Source organism: Pelophylax lessonae (genome assembly GCF_965119305.1).
Source record: "Pelophylax lessonae genome assembly, chromosome: 3".
NCBI classification, from domain to species: Eukaryota; Metazoa; Chordata; class Amphibia; order Anura; family Ranidae; genus Pelophylax; species Pelophylax lessonae.
In genome coordinates, this window is record NC_138770.1 from 286100575 (window position 1) to 286118724 (window position 18150).

The 18150-nt window shown below is 47.8% G+C and overlaps 1 protein-coding gene across 23 annotated transcripts in view; it reads right to left on the minus strand.

The window, feature by feature from the left end:
• The window catches only part of DLG1 (discs large MAGUK scaffold protein 1), an 818929-nt gene that overhangs the window by 476527 nt on the left and 324252 nt on the right, over nt 1-18150 (minus strand). For 13 of the 23 annotated variants that reach the window (XM_082251441.1, XM_082251456.1, XM_082251455.1 and 10 more), the window contains one exon: nt 15977-16075. The exons of the other annotated variants lie outside the window; for them this stretch is intronic. In XM_082251441.1, coding sequence (XP_082107567.1) covers nt 15977-16075 — 99 coding nt within the window. The remainder of the gene's footprint in view (nt 1-15976; nt 16076-18150) is intronic. 23 annotated transcript variants of the gene reach the window in all.

Sequence of the window (18150 nt, forward strand, 5' to 3'; positions counted from 1 at the left end):
TCTATCATAGGAGCAGGTCCAGGAGGCAGGACTTCGTATGACAGCGGTCACCGGGTAAGTGGGAGATCCCCGCTCTGTGTAATCCAGCCGCTCTCCTCTCTCTTCATTGCAGACTGCATTGGATGGGCATGCACTGGTGAGGCTGCATTGGATGGGCATGCACTGGTGAGGCTGCATTGGATGGGCTTGCACTGGTGAGGCTGCATTGGATGGGCATGTACTGCTGAGACTGCATTGGATGGGCATGTACTGCTGAGGCTGCATTAGATGGGCACTGATGAAGCTGCATTGGAGGGGCACTAGCAAGGCTGCATTGGATGGGCACTGGCGAGGCTGCATTGGATGGGCACTGGCGAGGCTGCATTGGATGGGCACTGGCAAGGCTGCATTGGATGGGCACTGGCAAGGCTGCATTGGATGGGCACTGGCAAGGCTGCATTGGATGGGCACTGGCAAGGCTGCATTGGATGGGCACTGGCAAGGCTGCATTGGATGGGCACTGGCAAGGCTGCATTGGATGGGCACTGGCAAGGCTGCATTGGATGGGCACTGGCAAGGCTGCATTGGATGGGCACTGGTGAGGCTGCATTGGATGGGCACTGGTGAGGCTGCATTGGATGGGCACTGGTGAGGCTTAATTGGATGGGCACTGGTAAGGCTTCATTGGATGGGCATGCACTGATCAGGCTGCATTGGATGGGCACTGATCAGGCGGCATTGAATGGGCATGCACTGGTGAGGCTGTATTGGATGGGCACTGTTTAGGCTGCAAGTGCCGTGGGATCTTCCGGCTGCCGCAGTAGACTTAGGATGTCTGCAGTCAGTGACAGACCCGCTGCTTCCTGTATAGTTTCGGCTCTGTCACAGGCGGAGTGATATGAAATGCCCCCCTCCTCCGCCTGTGACAGGAGCCATACAGGAAGCAGTGGCTCTGCTCTATACTACAGCCGCTGCTTCCTCCAGCAGTACCCGACGTCATGACCAGCAGAACCCGCATAACCAGCAGTACCTGCATGACCAGCAGTACCCGCCAACAGTCTGCAAAATAAGTAGAAAAGGTGTGTGCATTAGCGTGTGTAAAATGTTGCAATATGTTTTTTAATAACTAGTTTTGTCATATGTCATGTACTTGTTCATACATGTATTAATAAGGACATGACATTTTCTGGCTGCCTAAGTCATATGTGCTAGGGGTGCAACTATCCCCCAGCACATAATTGTAAATATCCCAGCATGTGCAGTGTTTCTGACTCCTCGCACAATCACCACTTCAAATCACTGAAGTAGTCATGGTGGTTAGAGTATTCCTTTAATATCTCTCAGAAGAAGTAAACCTCTATGCTGATTCCATTTCATTTGATTATCCTCTAGTTGTGTTAAATTAGTGCGGGGAGTAGGACACTAGGCAGAAAGAATTACTAGCTACGCCTATGGGCAGTCCCTGGGGGTATACCCTCTCTCTTCCTGCATAGGATGTCAGTTTTGTATCAAAGCAGTGTCAGAGAAAAGTATACCAACCCACTCAAAAAACTAGAAGGGAGGGTACTGCGCCTGCCAATGAGCCTAAGAGAAAATGATTTTACGGTAAGTCAAAAATCCAGTTTTCTCTATCGCTCTTTGATGGACGCGGTCCTCCGATGCATATCAGTAGGGACGTCCCAAAGCAGTACCCAAATGAGGGGTGGGAACAGAAGAACAAAGAAAAAACAGTCCCCAAGGCCAACATGGCCAACCAGGCAACACAGGACTCATCAGAGCAACCAGATGAGGTCTACCTGAAAACAAACAGAAAAACACCCTCAAGGAAGCCAAATGGCCCCCTAAACCGCAGCCTGCAAAACCTTGTGGCCAAAAGGAGGCATCCACAGATGCCATCACATCCACCTTATAAAATTTGGTAAAGGTGTGAACGGACGACCAGGTCGCCGCCTTGCACACCTGAAGCACAGATCATGATGCCTGATGGCGAAAAGTCCAATAAGCACTAAGCGCCCGAGTAGAGTGCGCCTTGACCGGGAAAGGTGGAACCTGACCCTTAATGGAAGAAGCCTGCACCACTGTCCGCTTGATCCATCTAGAAATAGTCGCAGCAGATGCCGGCAGCCCTTTCTTCGGAAATAAATGGGTAAATAGAACCAATGCGCTACTGGAGGGATGGATGTTGTAAAGTAATAGATGAGTATAAGGTGATGATGAGGGGAATAAGCTGCCAATCTTATTCAGTGTGTCACCACCGTGTAAAATCGTTGGGATTCCTTTAAGTGTTGTCTGTAGAGATGGCGTGTCACTCCAGTGAGCTAAAAGTGGACAATAGGTACAATGGCCGCTCACCTCCATGTACACTCAAATGAGCGTTTTGTGATAATAATCACCAGGATCTGACACAGGTCCCTCTCCACAGGAATGAATGATCGGATGCAACCAACAGTTAACAAATCTCTCTCTTCAGTAGGATACAGCCCACAAACAGTAAAAGTATGAGAGTAGCAGATTGCTACTAAGCCACAGGATATGGAATTCCTTCCGCTGTCCCTCGCTCAGTAGGGGGATAATAATAGAGAGGATCTCATGGTGCAGTATGCCAATAGTACATTTAATAAAAAATGAAATCACTTACAGTTGAGTAAAAACAAATGAGCAGACCGCCGATGCGGTAAATCCGATACTTCCGGTCACGGCGGAAAACCGGAAGTGACGTCACCCGGCTCCTCCCCACGCGTTGCGTCACCACATGTGACTTTATCAAGGGATGATAACTGTTACCGGAAGTATCGCATTTACCGCATCGGCAGTCTGCTCGTTTGTTTTTACTCAACTGTAAGTGATTTAATTTTTTAATAAATGTACTATTGGCATACTGCACCATGAGATCCTCTCTGTTATTATCCCCCTACTGAGCGAGGGACAGCGGAAGGAATTCCACATCCTGTGGCTTAGTAGCGATCTGCTACTCTCATACTTCTACTGTTTGTGGGCTGTATACTACTGAAGAGAGAGATTTGTTTCCTGTTGGTTGCATCCGATCATTCATTCCTGTGGAGAGGGACCTGTGTCAGATCCTGGTGATTATTCTCACAAAACGCTCATTTGAGTGTACATGGAGGTGAGCGGCCATTGTACCTTTTGTCCACTTTTAACTCACTGGAGTGACATGCCATCTCTACAGGCAACACTTTAAGGAATCACAAGAGTCACGTGTATTTGTGGAATCAACACAAGAGTCACTGTCTGTTGGAACCATCACCTTTGCACTGGTTCACACTACGGACTTTTAATACCAGCATCAGCACTGTTCATTTGATCACTGTTCTTATATTCTGAGCAATTAGCTCTATATATTGTTCACTTTTTGGGCACCTATTCCACTAGAGTACATCCAGCATTTGTGTATTCGCACTTAATCATTGGTTTATATAATTTTTTCTTTTCATAATTTTTTCTCCACATGGGCATGTACTTATAGATTCGCACTCTACGTTTTGCTGTACCAATACGGTCAGCATATTCATTCATGCACTTATGCACTTGATCTCATTCTATTTGTCATATTTTATTTATTGCACTTTCAATACACCACCTTTGTGTATGTTTTGTTTATACATCTTTCAACATTTATATTTTGCATCATGCACCGATTTAATTAATTTCTGAAGTTTGATCTAGGGTGCGATTTACCATCAGTGTTTTTACTCTTTTTTATACCTGCTAGCATTAATTATGTTTATGGATTATGCATTGATTTCATCTATTATTGAAGATTCACACTTAAGAGTGCGATTCTACACGATCACCTATTCTGTTCTATTGAGAATGCGCACCAATTTTTCCTTTTATACAGCCCTTTCTTCGGGCCATCCGTGAGCACAAAGAGCGAGTCAGACGTGCGAAAAGACTCGGTAGATGCCAAATACACCCTAATCGCCCGAACATCATCAGGGGTATACAGAGCAAATTCAATAGGATGTTTAGGCTAAGAGCACAAGGAAGGTAACACGAGGTCCTCATTCAAGTGAAAACTGGAAACCACCTTCGGCAGGAAAGACGGATCCTGCCGAAGTACCACCTTGTCCTTGTGAACCACCAGATGGGGAGAACGACAGGACAGCGCCACCAGCTCAGGCACCCTGTGCACAGAATAGCCACCAAGAAAGCCACCTTCTGAGACAAGGTAGGCATGGAAACCTCCCGAATATTTTCAAAGGAAGGCCTCTGGAGCACAGACCGCACCAAATTAAGGTCCCATGGTGGTAGCGGAGGTCGCACCGGAGGTACCAAGTGTCGCACACCCTGGATGAAGTTACGCACTAGGGAATGGGCGGCCAATGGTCTCTGGAACAAAATAGCCAGGGCCGAGACCTGACCCTTGATAGTACTCAAGGCCAACTTTTGATAAACTCCCCGTTGAAGGAAAGCCAAGATCTGAGCCATCGAATAGGAGTGAGGGTGGGTCCCAAGGGACTCACACCACGCAATGTGCGACTTCCACATACGATGATACATTTTCCTGGAAGTCGCCTTCCTTGCTTTTAGCAGAGTGGGAATCACCGAAGCAGACAAACCCCTGTCCTTCAGCCCCTGGCTTTCAACAGCCAAGCCGTCAAAGCCAGCAACTGTAAAGTAGGATGGAAGATAGGCCCCTGAGACAGTAGATCCTCCCTGAGAGGAAATCTCCATGGGGCGTCTGCGACAAGCCTGACCAGGTCGGCGCGTCGAGGCCAGTCTGAAGCCACAAGAATGACCGGAATCCCTTCCGCCTCTATCCTGTGAAGAAGTCTTGGCAGCAACTTGAGAGGAGGAAAGGCATACATCATCCGGTACTGGCCCCTGGGGGCCACCAGCATGTCTGCGGCATCTGCCAGAGGGTCCTGAGAGTGGGCCACAAACCTATGTACCTTCCTGTTGATTCGAAACAACAGATCCACGTCTGGAGTGCCCCAGCGCAGACACAACTGCTGAAACAAACTCCCCCTGCATCCAAGGCCTCACGGCTGAGGTAATCTGCTTGCCAATTTTCCACTCCCAGAATGTGGATCGCAGAGAGAGCAAGAACATGGCGCTCCACCCATTGTAGAATGTCTGCCACTTCCGGGGCTGCAAGGACACTCTTGGTGCCCCCTTGGTGACGGACATAAGCCACGGCCGTGGCATTGTCCGATTGAATGTGCACTGGACAACCCTCCAGACGGTCGGTCCAGTGCATCAGGCAAAGCCGGATCGTTCTCAGCTCCAGGACATTGATCGGCAATCGAGATTCCTCCAGGGACCAGACTCCCTAAGCCAAGTCCTGATTCAGGACTTAACCCCCACCCTCCCAGACAGACTCGCATCCGTGGTGACAATTGTCCAGTATATAGGGATAAAGGACTTCCCCGACTGAAGCATCGGGGACCGAAGCCACCAGACCAGGGACTCTCTGGTCCTGCGGCTTAACTGAATCAGAGAATTTCCTTTTGTATAACCCACGTGTGGAACTGAGCGAATGGGACCGCCTCGAAGGAGAGCACCATCAGTCCCAGTACTCTCATACAAGTCCGAACGGACGGCGGGTAATTGGACATCAACAAATCAACCGCCGACTGAAGCTTCTGGAGCTTTTCCAGAGGAAGAAACACCCTGGCAGAGGACGAGTCCAAAGGCAGGCCCAGATAGACCAGTCTCATGGAAGGGGTCAGAGACGACTTTTGAAGGTTCACGATCCAACCAAACTCCTCCAGAGTACTCATGGTGACCCACAAGTGTTCCGTCAGCAACACGGGGGACTCCGCAAGGTGAAGCAGATCGTCGACGTAAGCCAGGACCGATACCCCCGCTGTCGTAACAACGCCAGGACCGGGGCCAACATCCTCGTGAAGACCTGAGGAGCGGAGGTGAGACCAAAGGGTAACGCCACAAACTGATAGTGATCCTCTCCTATGGGAAAACGGAGAAACCATTGGTGAGCAGCACAGATTGGAATGTGGAGGCAGGCATCCTGGATGTCTATTTAGGCCAGCAAGTTCCCATGATGTAGGGAGGCCACCACCGTGCGAATAGTTTCCATCTTGAACTTAAGTCCAGGATCGGATGCACCTTGCCCCCCTTCTTGGGAACCGTGAACAGGTTGGGATAAAAACCGTGAAAGCGTTCCGCATGCCGAACGGACACTATCACTCCTTGCTGTAGCAAGTCCTGCACTGCCCCATAGAGCCCTCGCAAGCTATCCGGGGATAGGCAGACATTGGAGGGAAAAACCTGAATGGAGGAACGGATCGAAACTCGATCTTGTATCCGGAACGCACAACCTCCTGGACCCATTTGTCTGGGATCCAGGCCAGCCACAATTCCGAGAACTGAAAAAGGCGTCCCCCCCCCCCCCACCCCAGTCACAGGTGAGGGCGCACCTTCAGGCCGACAGGGGCCTTAACCACAGGCCTGGCAGAACCGGACTTCTGTTTCCCAGACCAGGGATGCTTGGAACCACCCGAGGGAGCCTTGAAGGGCTTCGCCTTATCGGCTGCCCCAAAGGAACGAGAATACTTCCTTTGAGCCGAAAAGGATGGACCCCGCCAACGGCGAGAATCCCTACCCCTGGAAGCCTGCGGGAGAAAGGTACTCTTACCCCCCCCCATAACACCTTTAATAATGTCGTCCAGGGTATCCCCAGACGCTCCCTTTGAAAGGGGAGTTCTGTCAAGGCCTTCTTAGAAGCCTGATCAGCAGACCAACACTTCAGCCAAAGCATATGCCTCATGACCACCGCCGAAAACGACAGGCGACCCAAAAGGTAAGTAGTGTCCAGTGCAGCATAGCAAGCAGGCGCCTGCACCATCTGGTCAAACAGTTCCCCAAATTCCGGAGGGACAGGCTTGCCCTCAACATCACGGCGTAGTAGCTTTGCCCATTCAGTCACCGTTTGGGTGACCAGGGCCGCAGCAAAAGCAGGCCGTAGCGCAGAGCGTACATGTTGCGGGCCACAGCCTCCGCCCTTCTATCCCCTGGATCCCTAAAGGATGGAGAATCTTTTTTTTTTTTTTACAAAATTTTTATTTAGATTCAGTTACATAAACAAATCATCCATTATATTCATTAGTTTTACACTTGTTCAACAACAAAAAAAGAGATAACAATAACAGTATCTATAATGATTCATTTCCAAAAAGGCTCAAACATGGCAAAATAATATCTCAAATTACCCATGTAACTAATCTCCAAACCTTTCCTTTTTTATTCCATTTCCCCCCCCCCCCCTCCTCCCCCACAAAAAAACAAAAAACAAACCCAAATTCCTCCTCCCCTCCTCCACAACGCACAGGCCAAAACAAAGACTGCCGACAGTTTGTATTTCACACATCTTTTCCTTTCTCCTTTCACCAGTTAATTCTTATTCTAAGATCAATAATTGACATTCTTCCAAGTTCACATAATCATTCCATTTTTGCCATTTTTTCTTGTATTTATCATACTGTTGGCGGGCGGATAAGACTAGATTCTCTAACTTGTTTATTTCCTCGACTTTTTTATCCACGTATTGATTTTAGGTGGTTCCATCTCTTTCCATTTAAGAGGAATACACATTTTAGCTGCATTTAGCAAGTGCGGGATGATAGATTGTTTGTAATTTTGAATTGGTATGTTGGGGGCGTGAAACAAAAAAAGGGTTGGGTCCTGAGTAATTATATATTCTGTGAATCTCTGGGTTATTTTCCAGATCTGTTCCCAGATGGGGAATCTTCTAACGAAATAATGGTAGCCTTGTTAAGTCTGGAGAACGGGGGATCTACCTTAGGTGGCACAAACCACTTCTTCACCAGAGACTCAACAAAGGGGTAGCGCTTAGTAAACTGCCTACACACCCTGGGAGAACGTTTCAGCCACTCCCATTCTTTGTCGAGTAGGCCAGCAATATAAGTGGGGAATGGAAAATACTTTCCACCATTGGAGGCTTATGGGTGCCACCCAAAGGCAACCCACGCCCCAGGAGCGAAGACACAACCAATGCGTCCACCAGCGCCTTATCTTGTACACCCCGCCCTCTAAAGGCAACCTCCACCCGGGACACAAAAGCTTACAGGACCGCTGAAATGGCATCAGTGGACAGTTGAGATTCAGAGGGCCCTGCGGCCTCCGTGAGGGGTTTAGGTGGGGATACATGGCCTGAAAAGTCCATGTTGCATAAATAGGACCCGCCGGCAAACTTTGAGAAAAAACTGAATTTTTGTAAAATCTTACCGTAAAATTCCTTTCTCTGAGTCCTCCGACAGTCGCCGCCCACTCATACAGTCTTCACCAGTCTTCAGTGGGACAGCCCCCATGGGTGTTTCTATGTAAATGCTTTTGTTTTAACAAGTCTTATGCCTAGCTACTCTTGTGGAGAGTCAATACCCCATTGGTGAAGACTGTATGAGTGGGCGGCGACTGTCTGAGGACGTAAGAGAAATATTTTTTTTGTAAGAAAAAGGAATGTCCCCACATCGCTAGAGCGCCGCCCCCCCGGAGGTCAGGCCCGCGCTAAGGAGCCCCTGCAGAGAGAGGGACAGAATAAGCCCCCAGCGACTCCCTGTCCTTGGAATGCAGCAATCTGATCAGGGAAATCTGCACGTGTCACCTCAAGGGGGACGTTGTCCTTGGCAACTAATTCAAGCTCTGAGTCAGAAGACAGAGGTCATCGGCCGTTTATGAGCAGTGCGTTCAGACATCAGCAGACCAACCTTGAACACCAAGGTCGCAAGCGCAGCAGATAAGGAGGCCATGGAAGAGGATTCAGGAGTTCCTGAAGCCCCAACCAAGTCTCCGGGGAACTTGTTATCTTGGGACTGCATTTAGCATTAAAAAACTTTTTTGGAACACTGGCCCTTTAAAATGCCAGTTCCCGTGGTTCACACTGAAAATATGCACCACTGGTGGAGACCCCTTTAAAACTGCTCTAGCCACAGAGAAAAATGGATTTTTGTAAAATCTTACCGTAAAATCCTTTTCTCTTAGCTCATTGACAGACGTAGTCCTCGGTGATACAGCACCTTCGGGTTTATGTTGCCTCCACAGGAGTAGGACTAGACAGGAAATAAAATGCTCTGGCCACACCTTAGGGGCAGTCCCAGAGGGTATATCCTCTCTCTCTCTGCCTCAGCAAATCAGTTATGTCATAAAGCAGTCTTTAGAGAATTTAACCCAACCCAACTCAAAAAAACAATGGGGCGGGTACTACGTCTGTCAATGAGCTAAGAGAAAAGGATTTTACGGTAAGATTTTACAAAAATCCATTTTTCTCTATCGCTCATTGACAGACGTAGTCCTCGGTGATACAGCACCTTCGGGAAGTCCCAGAGCAGTATCACAAATGAGGGGTGGGAAAATGGAAATCAAATCCAATCTAGAAGGCCCAACCGGTGCCAACTAGAAGTTTACAATGCTCATCCTTAATGATGAGACTCAACAAAAAAATTTTCAAACAGAAAAAAACCCTCGAGGTAGACCACCGGTCTCCTCAAATTGCGGCCGGCAAAACCTTGCGGCCAAATGAGGCATCCGCCGATGCCATGACATCAATTTTATAAAATTTTGTAAAGGTATGTACCGACGACCAGGTGGCCGCCTTACATACCTGGACCACTGACGCCTGATGGCGAAAGGCCCAGGAAGTACTGAGCGCTCGAGTGGAGTGCGCCCTAAAAGGGAACGGAGGACTCTGACCCTTAATAGAATAAGCCTGCACCACCGTCTGTCTAATCCATTTGGCAATAGTCGCGGCAGATGCAGGCAACCCCTTTCTGGGGCCATCCGTGATCACAAAAAGTGAATCCGTCTTACGGAACGATTCCGTAGCCTTCAGGTATACCCTGATTGCCCGAACCACATCCAAGGAATGCAACGCATGTTCCCGATGATGATTGGGCTGAGGACACAAGGAAGGTAGTACAATATCTTCATTCAGATGAAAATCTGAAACCACCTTTGGAAGAAAGGATGGCTTAGGATGAAGCACTACCTTATCCCTATGAATCACTAAGTATGGGGACTGGCATGATAAAGCAGTTCTGACACCCTGCGTGCAGAAGTGATAGCCACCAAGAAGGCCACCTTCTGGGATAATGTAAGCAAGGGAATCTCCCTGATGTTTTCAAAAGGAGGTTTCTGTAGAACCGACAAAACCAAATTAAGATCCCAGGGCGGTAAGGGCGCGCGGACTGGTGGAGCCAGGTGCCGCACCCCCTGGATGAAATTCCGCACCAAGGACTTGGTAGCTAAAGGTTTCTGAAAGAAGATTGCTAATGCTGAAACTTGACCCTTGATGGTGCTCAAGGCTAGCTTCTGCTCAACCCCTTTCTGCAGAAAGGCCAATATTCGAGTCACCGAATAGGTACGTGGAGGAAATCCTAAAGATTCGCATCACGCGATATAAGTCTTCCATGTGTGATAATAGACTCTGCTGGAAGTCGCTTTCCTTGCTTTAATAAGGGTAGGAATGACTGAAGCGGACAACCCTCTGTCCTTCAGTACTTGGGTCTCAATGGCCAGGCCATTAAAACCAGCGACTGTAAAGCATAATGGTAGATTGGTCCTCGAGACCGCAGACACTCCCTGAGACGCAGTTCCCACGGAACGTCCGCGACTAGCAAGTCCAAGTCGGCCAGGCCGGCTTGGCGAGGCCAGCCTAGAATTTCTAGGACCACTGGCACTGACGGGATTTGAACCAGGCGTCCCTAGAGCTATCTGGCCCCGACCATCCGAGAAAGTCTGGTCGTTCTCTGTTCCCACACATTTATCCGACACCTGATTCCTATCAGGAACGGTGATCTCTCCTGGTTGAATCTCAAGGACCGAAGTCACCCGGCTAGAGGCTTCTTGGTCTGTCTGGTCAACCAGATCAGATTCCTGTGGGGAATTGAGACTAATATTAGGAAAAGGTAAAGTAAAAGATCTGTTCAGGGAACGGTGACTACCGCTCCCTGTAGCACTTAAATGTTGGAAGGGAAGAATCGCACCGGTAGTAGTAGTCGATACTCGATCTAATGTCCTGAATACCGGTGAAAACGTCCCCCCACCCTCAAACCGGGTGGGGGCGCACCTTCAGGCTGTGTAATCCTTTGCTTCGGGTTTGGCTGAGTCGGTCCTCTGTTTGTCCGACCAGCCTTTCTTGAACCCTCCTGGAGGAGTCTTGCCTTTCCCGCTTGTTCCAGCCGGGCGTGCGAACCCTTTATGGGCGGTAAAGAAAGGTCCTCGCGTGTTGCGAGGTCCCTTAGCTTTAGCAGCCTGTGGCAAGAAAGTGCTCTTGCCCCCAGTGGCATCTTTAATGATTTCATCTAGGGTGGCCCCAAATAGGCGATTCCCCTGAAAAGGGAGATTCGTCAAGGTCTTTTTGGAACCTAGGTCAGCTGACCAGCATTTTAACCACAGCACACGTCTGAGGATTACCGCTGACATAGATGCATGCCCTAATAGGGGAGTAGTGTCCAAGGCTGCGTCACAGATAAACTGTAGCCCTTGTATAATCTGTTCCATCAAATCAGATGTTTCCTGGGGAATATCTTTTCCCCTAAGGTCTTGGCGTACCAATCTCGCCCATTCCGTAAGTGTCTGGGAAACTAGACCAATAACAATTACTGGTCTAAATGCTGACCCTATCAGAGAGAAGATAGTGCGGGACTCTGCTTCCATCTTCCGATCCACCGGATCCTTAAAGGACGAAGTGTCCTCCACTGGGATAACCGTGGCTTTATTCAGCCTGGAAATAGGTGGATCCACCACTGGTGGTACCGTCCATTTCTTAATGAGGGATTCCTCAAACGGATAGCGTCTAGCAATACGCTTGGAAATAGTAAAGGTACGTTTAGAATGCTCCCATTCTCCTTTAATTTTATTACCAAAACACTTGGGTACAGGAAAAACCTTCACCGTTTTGATGGGCTTGTTAGTACCAAAGGGAATCTCTGTTTCAGTTGCCTCTGCCGGTAAAACCTCAAGTCTTAAGGTTTCCGGCACCGCCACAACTAGTGCGTCCACCAATGCTTCTTCCTGAATTATGGCGGAAGAATGCACGTCCTCCTCACTGTCTGAGGGAGCTTTACCTGAGATAACAGCCCTTGCAGAGGGACCTGCAGCTGCAGTGACCATCTCTGAATCTGAGTCAGAGGTGTCAGATATTATAGGGGTAGGCGGGGGTCGCTTTCTTGACCCCCGTCCCTGACAGGCCGCCTCCACCCGAGCCACCATAGACTCCAAATCTGCTGTAAATGCATCCATGCTCTGTGCACCGGCGGGTCCCGAGGCCCCCTCGAGGGAAACAGGTGGGGTACTTGTGTGGCAGGGTCCATGATTATTCCAGTAACTACCCGGAAACTTCAATCCAACTTAAATAAAAAACTTTTTTTTTTTTTTTTCCAGACCCCCAGCGCCACAAAAGCCCCTCAGTGTTACCTGCTAGGGATCCCTATCGAGCGAGAGAGAGAGAGAGAGAGAGATAGACCCCCAGGCTCACCACTTGATGCTCAGAGTTCACTTGCAACAGGTTACAGCGCTGTGTCCACAAACAGGAAGTCTTTTGGCTGGCTGCCCAGGAAGAAAGGAGGCGGCTCCGCCCCTCTGCACGCCTTCCGGCGCCTCCCCTAGCTCCACGAGGTGTTGGAGTCACCTCAAACATGGCCGCCCCCATGCTGCAGACACGAGGCTACGCCAAAATGGCGGCCTCGTGCGATCTACGGCGGTTTGCACAGCATAGCGGCGTCCTGCAGTAACTAGGCATCGCAAAACCTCTCTCTCATGGAGATCAGCTTGACCGGCGGTACCGAACCCTGGCGGAACCGCATGGCCGTCGGGAGACCTGCTTCAGCTGGAGGAATGACCTGGCAAGCCGCATCCCTGTCCTGTGACTTCTGACAGGTAGGATACTTCTTGTAACACAGTAAGCTTCCAGTGCTGCCACATATTACAATCATTTAAACATACTTTGTAATTAGATTGTCAGCTCCCAAACCAAGCCTGCTGGCTTTTTGTACACAAAAATCACACTCAATTAGGGGGATCTGTGACATGTTATAGGATAAAGGGGAACCCATCCTTACCATTACAGAGAGGGGCCCGCGTTCACCACAAGACCCGTCAGGGGGAAAAGGGGAACATACTACTCACCATACTGGAACCAGGCGGGCGCCATTCCTGACAGTACCCCTCTCCACCGAAGTTGGAGGGCTGTCGACCAATACGGACGCCGTGACTCATGGTCCTTGGCGTTTCAGCGAGACGTTTAACTCGCAGGGTCAGTCCCTCCAGTGGGACAATGTCGCGGCCGACCCAGCGCGGAGCTATGGCCTGCACGCGCTCGTAGGCTGAACTGGGGTGACCACTGGATCTCAACATCCCGCCCGTCGCCCAGTTCAGCTTTCTTGCTTGAAGATCTCACAGGAACACTGGAGAAAAAAAGCTGTCTAAAAAAATCTTTTCTAAGAAAAAAATCCTGCCAGGACCGAAGATCCCAGCAAGGTATCTAGGTCCTTACTCCTGACTAGACAGAAAAAAACTGATTTGCTGAGGCAGAGAGAGAGAGCATATACCCTCTGGGACTGCCCCTAAGGTGTGGCCAGAGCATTTTATTTCCTGTCTAGTCCTACTCCTGTGGAGGCAACATAAACCCGAAGGTGCTGTATCACCGAGGACTACGTCTGTCAATGAGCGATAGAGAAAGAACAGTTTTGCAGGAAAATGTCTGAAAAACAGCCAAAAATCACACAAGCTGCTGCAGTGAAGGGAGAAGAGAAAAAGGAAGTGGCCTCAGGCACTAGAGGCCGATCCATGCTGAGCCACAGTATAATGAATGCCTATTAAAAGTAAATGGGAGGAAGCACTCGCAAAATAGCCGCAGCCCTTACTAGGTGGCCGCCCACAGTACAGATGGCACCCAACCTGGCGTCAGAAGGTCAGAAAAAGACTGCTGCCCACACAAGGAAGCCAGCCAGCCTGCCTTCACCCAAAATGGCGGCCGAAAAAATGGCGCCAAGTCAGCACAAACCCAGGAAACTGGCCACCGTGGGGACACCTCAGAGGCACCCCCAGACATGCAACAAGCCCCCACAACCCCCCATTCAGGCAGTGTACACCGCATAGCACCCCTAGCGGGGGCAGGGAGGTGGGGGCCGCCAAAAACGGCCAGGGAGGGGGACACTACAGAGACCACATGTTCTGCCTTCCCCTAGGAGTGGGCCCAAATAAAACCCCAAGATAACTGTCCCAGGGACAGGGGGTTAGTGCAACTCACCATACGGAACAACTCCCACCCTGAGTGGGGGTGCTGTCAGCCAGGAAGAGATGCTTGCAACACACGGGCGTTCCGGAGTTGAGACATCCTGGCGAAGATGAATTCTCCGCAGGCTTGTCCCCTTCCTCAGGAGCACTGTCGTGGTGAGGTTTGGGCACAACCATGACCTGCGACGCTCATTGGCAGGCTGGGACACCGTAAGGATCTATATTATCTAGTGCGATGCCCAGCTCTGCTGTCGCTTGTAGTCCTCCAGGGATCCCCCTGACTAACTAGCGATACTGAGTGATGAAAGAAATAAAAAGAATAAAAACAGACATAGGTCCCAGCTGGGAAACCTAGACCTACTCCTGATGCTAGGCAGCATAAACTGAAGAGCAGCACCTAGAGGCTGATGGGTAATGCCTGAGGGAAAGCCCCCTAGAGGTGTGTTGTGTGTAAAGCTTTTGTTGTTAACCTTTTAACTACCAAGCCTGCTCCTGCAGAGGGCGCATTACCCACTCGTGAAGGAATACTGAACGGGCTGCGTCTGTCAGAGTACGTAAGAGAAAAAGAGACTTTACAATCACTTTAAGGGAAATCGCCCCGATGGGACACAGATGGCAGGGGAAAAACTGACAGGTGTTATAATAATTTCTTACTTTATCAAAATTGGAAACAAAAGTTTTGCCTATAGTTCGACTTAAAAAAAAAAAAAAAAAACCCAAACTGCTTTAAACCTTTTAATTTCACTTTTCTGAAAATCCAGCTAAAAAAAACCCTACTTGGTACTCCCAGATAATATTTATGAGAAGACAGAGGGGTTGTGTTTACCACAGACCCTATCGGTACTGTCCTGGCAGATTCCATTATCAGTTCTAAACCATAATCTTTAGAACAGACAGTCCCACGCAAAGATTCAAAGTTTAGAAAGTTGTTTTTTGTGTCCAGCAAGTACCTTTTCCATGAGGTACTTGCACCTATATCCTTGCTCTTCATCAAAGCTAAGAGATTGTAAAAGTTAAACAATCTAATCCCACTTATTGGAAATTCTGTAAAAAAAAAAAAAATAGGAAAAAAACGCACCTCAAAAAGCACTGCAGAAATGGATCAAAAGCAAACTGCATAGGTATGAACCAGGCCTTATTATGGCATTTTAAAAAACTGAATGTGTTAGAGGTATGAAGGTTCACAGTTTGGCGTTAGTCTATAGCACAAGCCTCACAGCCTCTGCTTCCAGCCAACCAGCTTACTAATTCAGATGCTGCAGTACCACCATGCTACATAAAGCTTGCCTGTTTCTAAAGTGGCCACACTGCACAAATCTGACACTGTACCATAGACTTCTATGGGAACCTGGGAATAGACTGATCAGAGATGATCATAAGACACACAAGGCGAAGGATGACCTCTGAGAGACAGGTGCTTGAAATGGTACCATTTTTCTTTTTATATAGGTTTACATTACAACACACTGAACTGTACAAAAACATTCTGGAATTGGACTTTAGATGAGGTTATAAAATCAATACATGCAAGTATCTGTATGTAAATATACATTGCATGCAACCATTTGCATAATAATCTAGACTTGGTAAACTATTTATTTTTTTAAATGAAAAATATTGAGCTGCATGAGCACAAATTTACCTTTAAAATCAAAAGAGGCAATTAAATATTAGTGGAAAACAATGTAATGCGAAAAATAACACAAAACAGCGTATACAAACAAAGCAGGAAAACACAAAAAAAAAAAATGGGGAAAAAGACCTGTGGAGTGGAAGATGGAATGACATTGCTCTCAGCAGGGACTGGAATAACAGGGATCACAGGGACAATGGGAGGACAAGGAGCGCCAGCGTCTGTAGACTAAAAGAAAAAAAAATAATACATTTAAAAACAAAAAGTAAAGGCATGATAAGGATAGTAGCCATTACATAAAATTTGTGACCCCCCCCCCCCATTTTTGTAGTAATGTGACAGTGAAAAATATTTACTAAAAATGATACATAACAAGAGCAGCCTAATTTATCACAGGAATAGACATTACACATGAAACATTTTGCAGTTAGGTACGGTGTTATGTGCATAATACATAAACAAGGGTGAAATTGGCTTTCAGCTAATTATAATGGTTTTTGCTGACTTGGAAAATCATTTCCTTTTCTTCACTTGCCTTTATTAGTATGCCAACTGCTATATAGCAATTTTAGCCTCAGTGGCATGTTCTCAATTTCTAAGCTTATCTTTCTCAATGACTCAACCCCACCAAACTGTACCTTAACTACAAATCTATTAAAGTTACTGAAAACACTCACCTTGTAAAACAAGGACATTCAGTTTAAAATTAAAATGAAAGGCAAAACATTTCTTTGTAAATATATGAAAAAAAAAAAAAAAACACGTTGTAAATACCTCTTTTTCTATAAGTGATCACTAGGCATGTGACGATATCAGATTTCCATGCTGCAATTAATTGATTAGGGTTTTGTCACGGTATACGGTATTATCACGGTATTCAATTATTAAACTTAAATTATTACATTTCTACCTCACTTCAATTTCATTGCTGAATTTAGGGACTTTGGTTCACTTTTGCACATAATTATATAGTCAGTCAGTACAGACTCTGTGAACCAGGCCTAAAATAAGCCATCAAGCAGTGTCTGGCCTGCCTGGTGATGACTGGTCCTGGCGCTCGGCTCCGATCCGATGGCCTGGTCATTAGGGGCTAAATCCTTGCGGCCCAGAAGTGGTTAAACCTGCAGGAGGACCAGTGTTTTTATTTGTAAACTACTTTTCACATGCTTTAGGCTCCATGTACACGGGACGTTGTTAAAAGTCCCTTTGAATGCTGGAATTTTTAGGACGTTTGAAATGTCCGTTCAGTCGCATTTGTACCCTTTTTTAGGGGCGTTTGCGTTTAGAACCGTTCCTAGGAGGTCAAAAAAATTATTCCCCTTTAAAATGGAAAAACGCGAACGCTAAACGCGGGTCATCGCGTTCGGACGCGTTTGTGCGTTTGAAACGCCGGGGGAAACACGTTCGAACGCAAATAATTGCCTTCTAAAAAAAAGTCCCTGAACGCAACTGCCTGCAAATGACTGTAAATGACCTGGTGTACATGGACAGATAAGATAAAATGTAGATGGGTTCAGGGGCTTCTGAAAAAAATGCCCAACTGCTCCTAAACGGCCATTTCCAGCGTCCCGTGTACATGGAGCCTTAGGCCTAGTTCACATGTATGCGGGTTGGCGGTTCACATGTATGCGGGTTGGCGACCCACATTTGCACAGGCATAGCAGCCCATTGATTTGAATGGGCTGCTATGCCCTCATTTTACGCAGAAAAAAGGTGCATGCAGCATTTTAAAAAAAATGCAGTGGCCTTTAAATCCATCCTACTTCTGCACCATGCGACTTACCTGCAGTTCCTACTCTGGCAAGCTTTCTGCATTTTTAAATACATGGGCCCAGCATTTAAAAACACAGTCTGCGTGTGCAGGAACTGCAAGTAAGTCGCATGGTGCAAAAGCAGGATGGGGTTCACGGCCTATGCATTTTTTAAAATTCTGCATGCGGCTTTTTTCAGCTGAAAACGCAGGCATAGCAGCCCAACCCCATTCAAATCAATGGGCTGCTATCCCTATCCCTGTGCAAATATGGGCCACCAACCCACATACATGTGAACCGCTAACCCGCATACATGTGAATCAGGCCTAAAGCAATAGTAAAAGTAATTTACAAATAAAAACACCGCTCCTCCTGCAGGTTTAACTACTTCTGGGCCGCAAGGATTTGCCCCTTTAATGACCAGGCCATCGGATCAGAGCGCCAGGACCAGTCATCACCAGGTAGGCCAGACACTGCTTGATGGCTATATAATAATGTAATGTGGGCTGCTATGCCTGTGCATCTATATTATATATATATATATATATATAT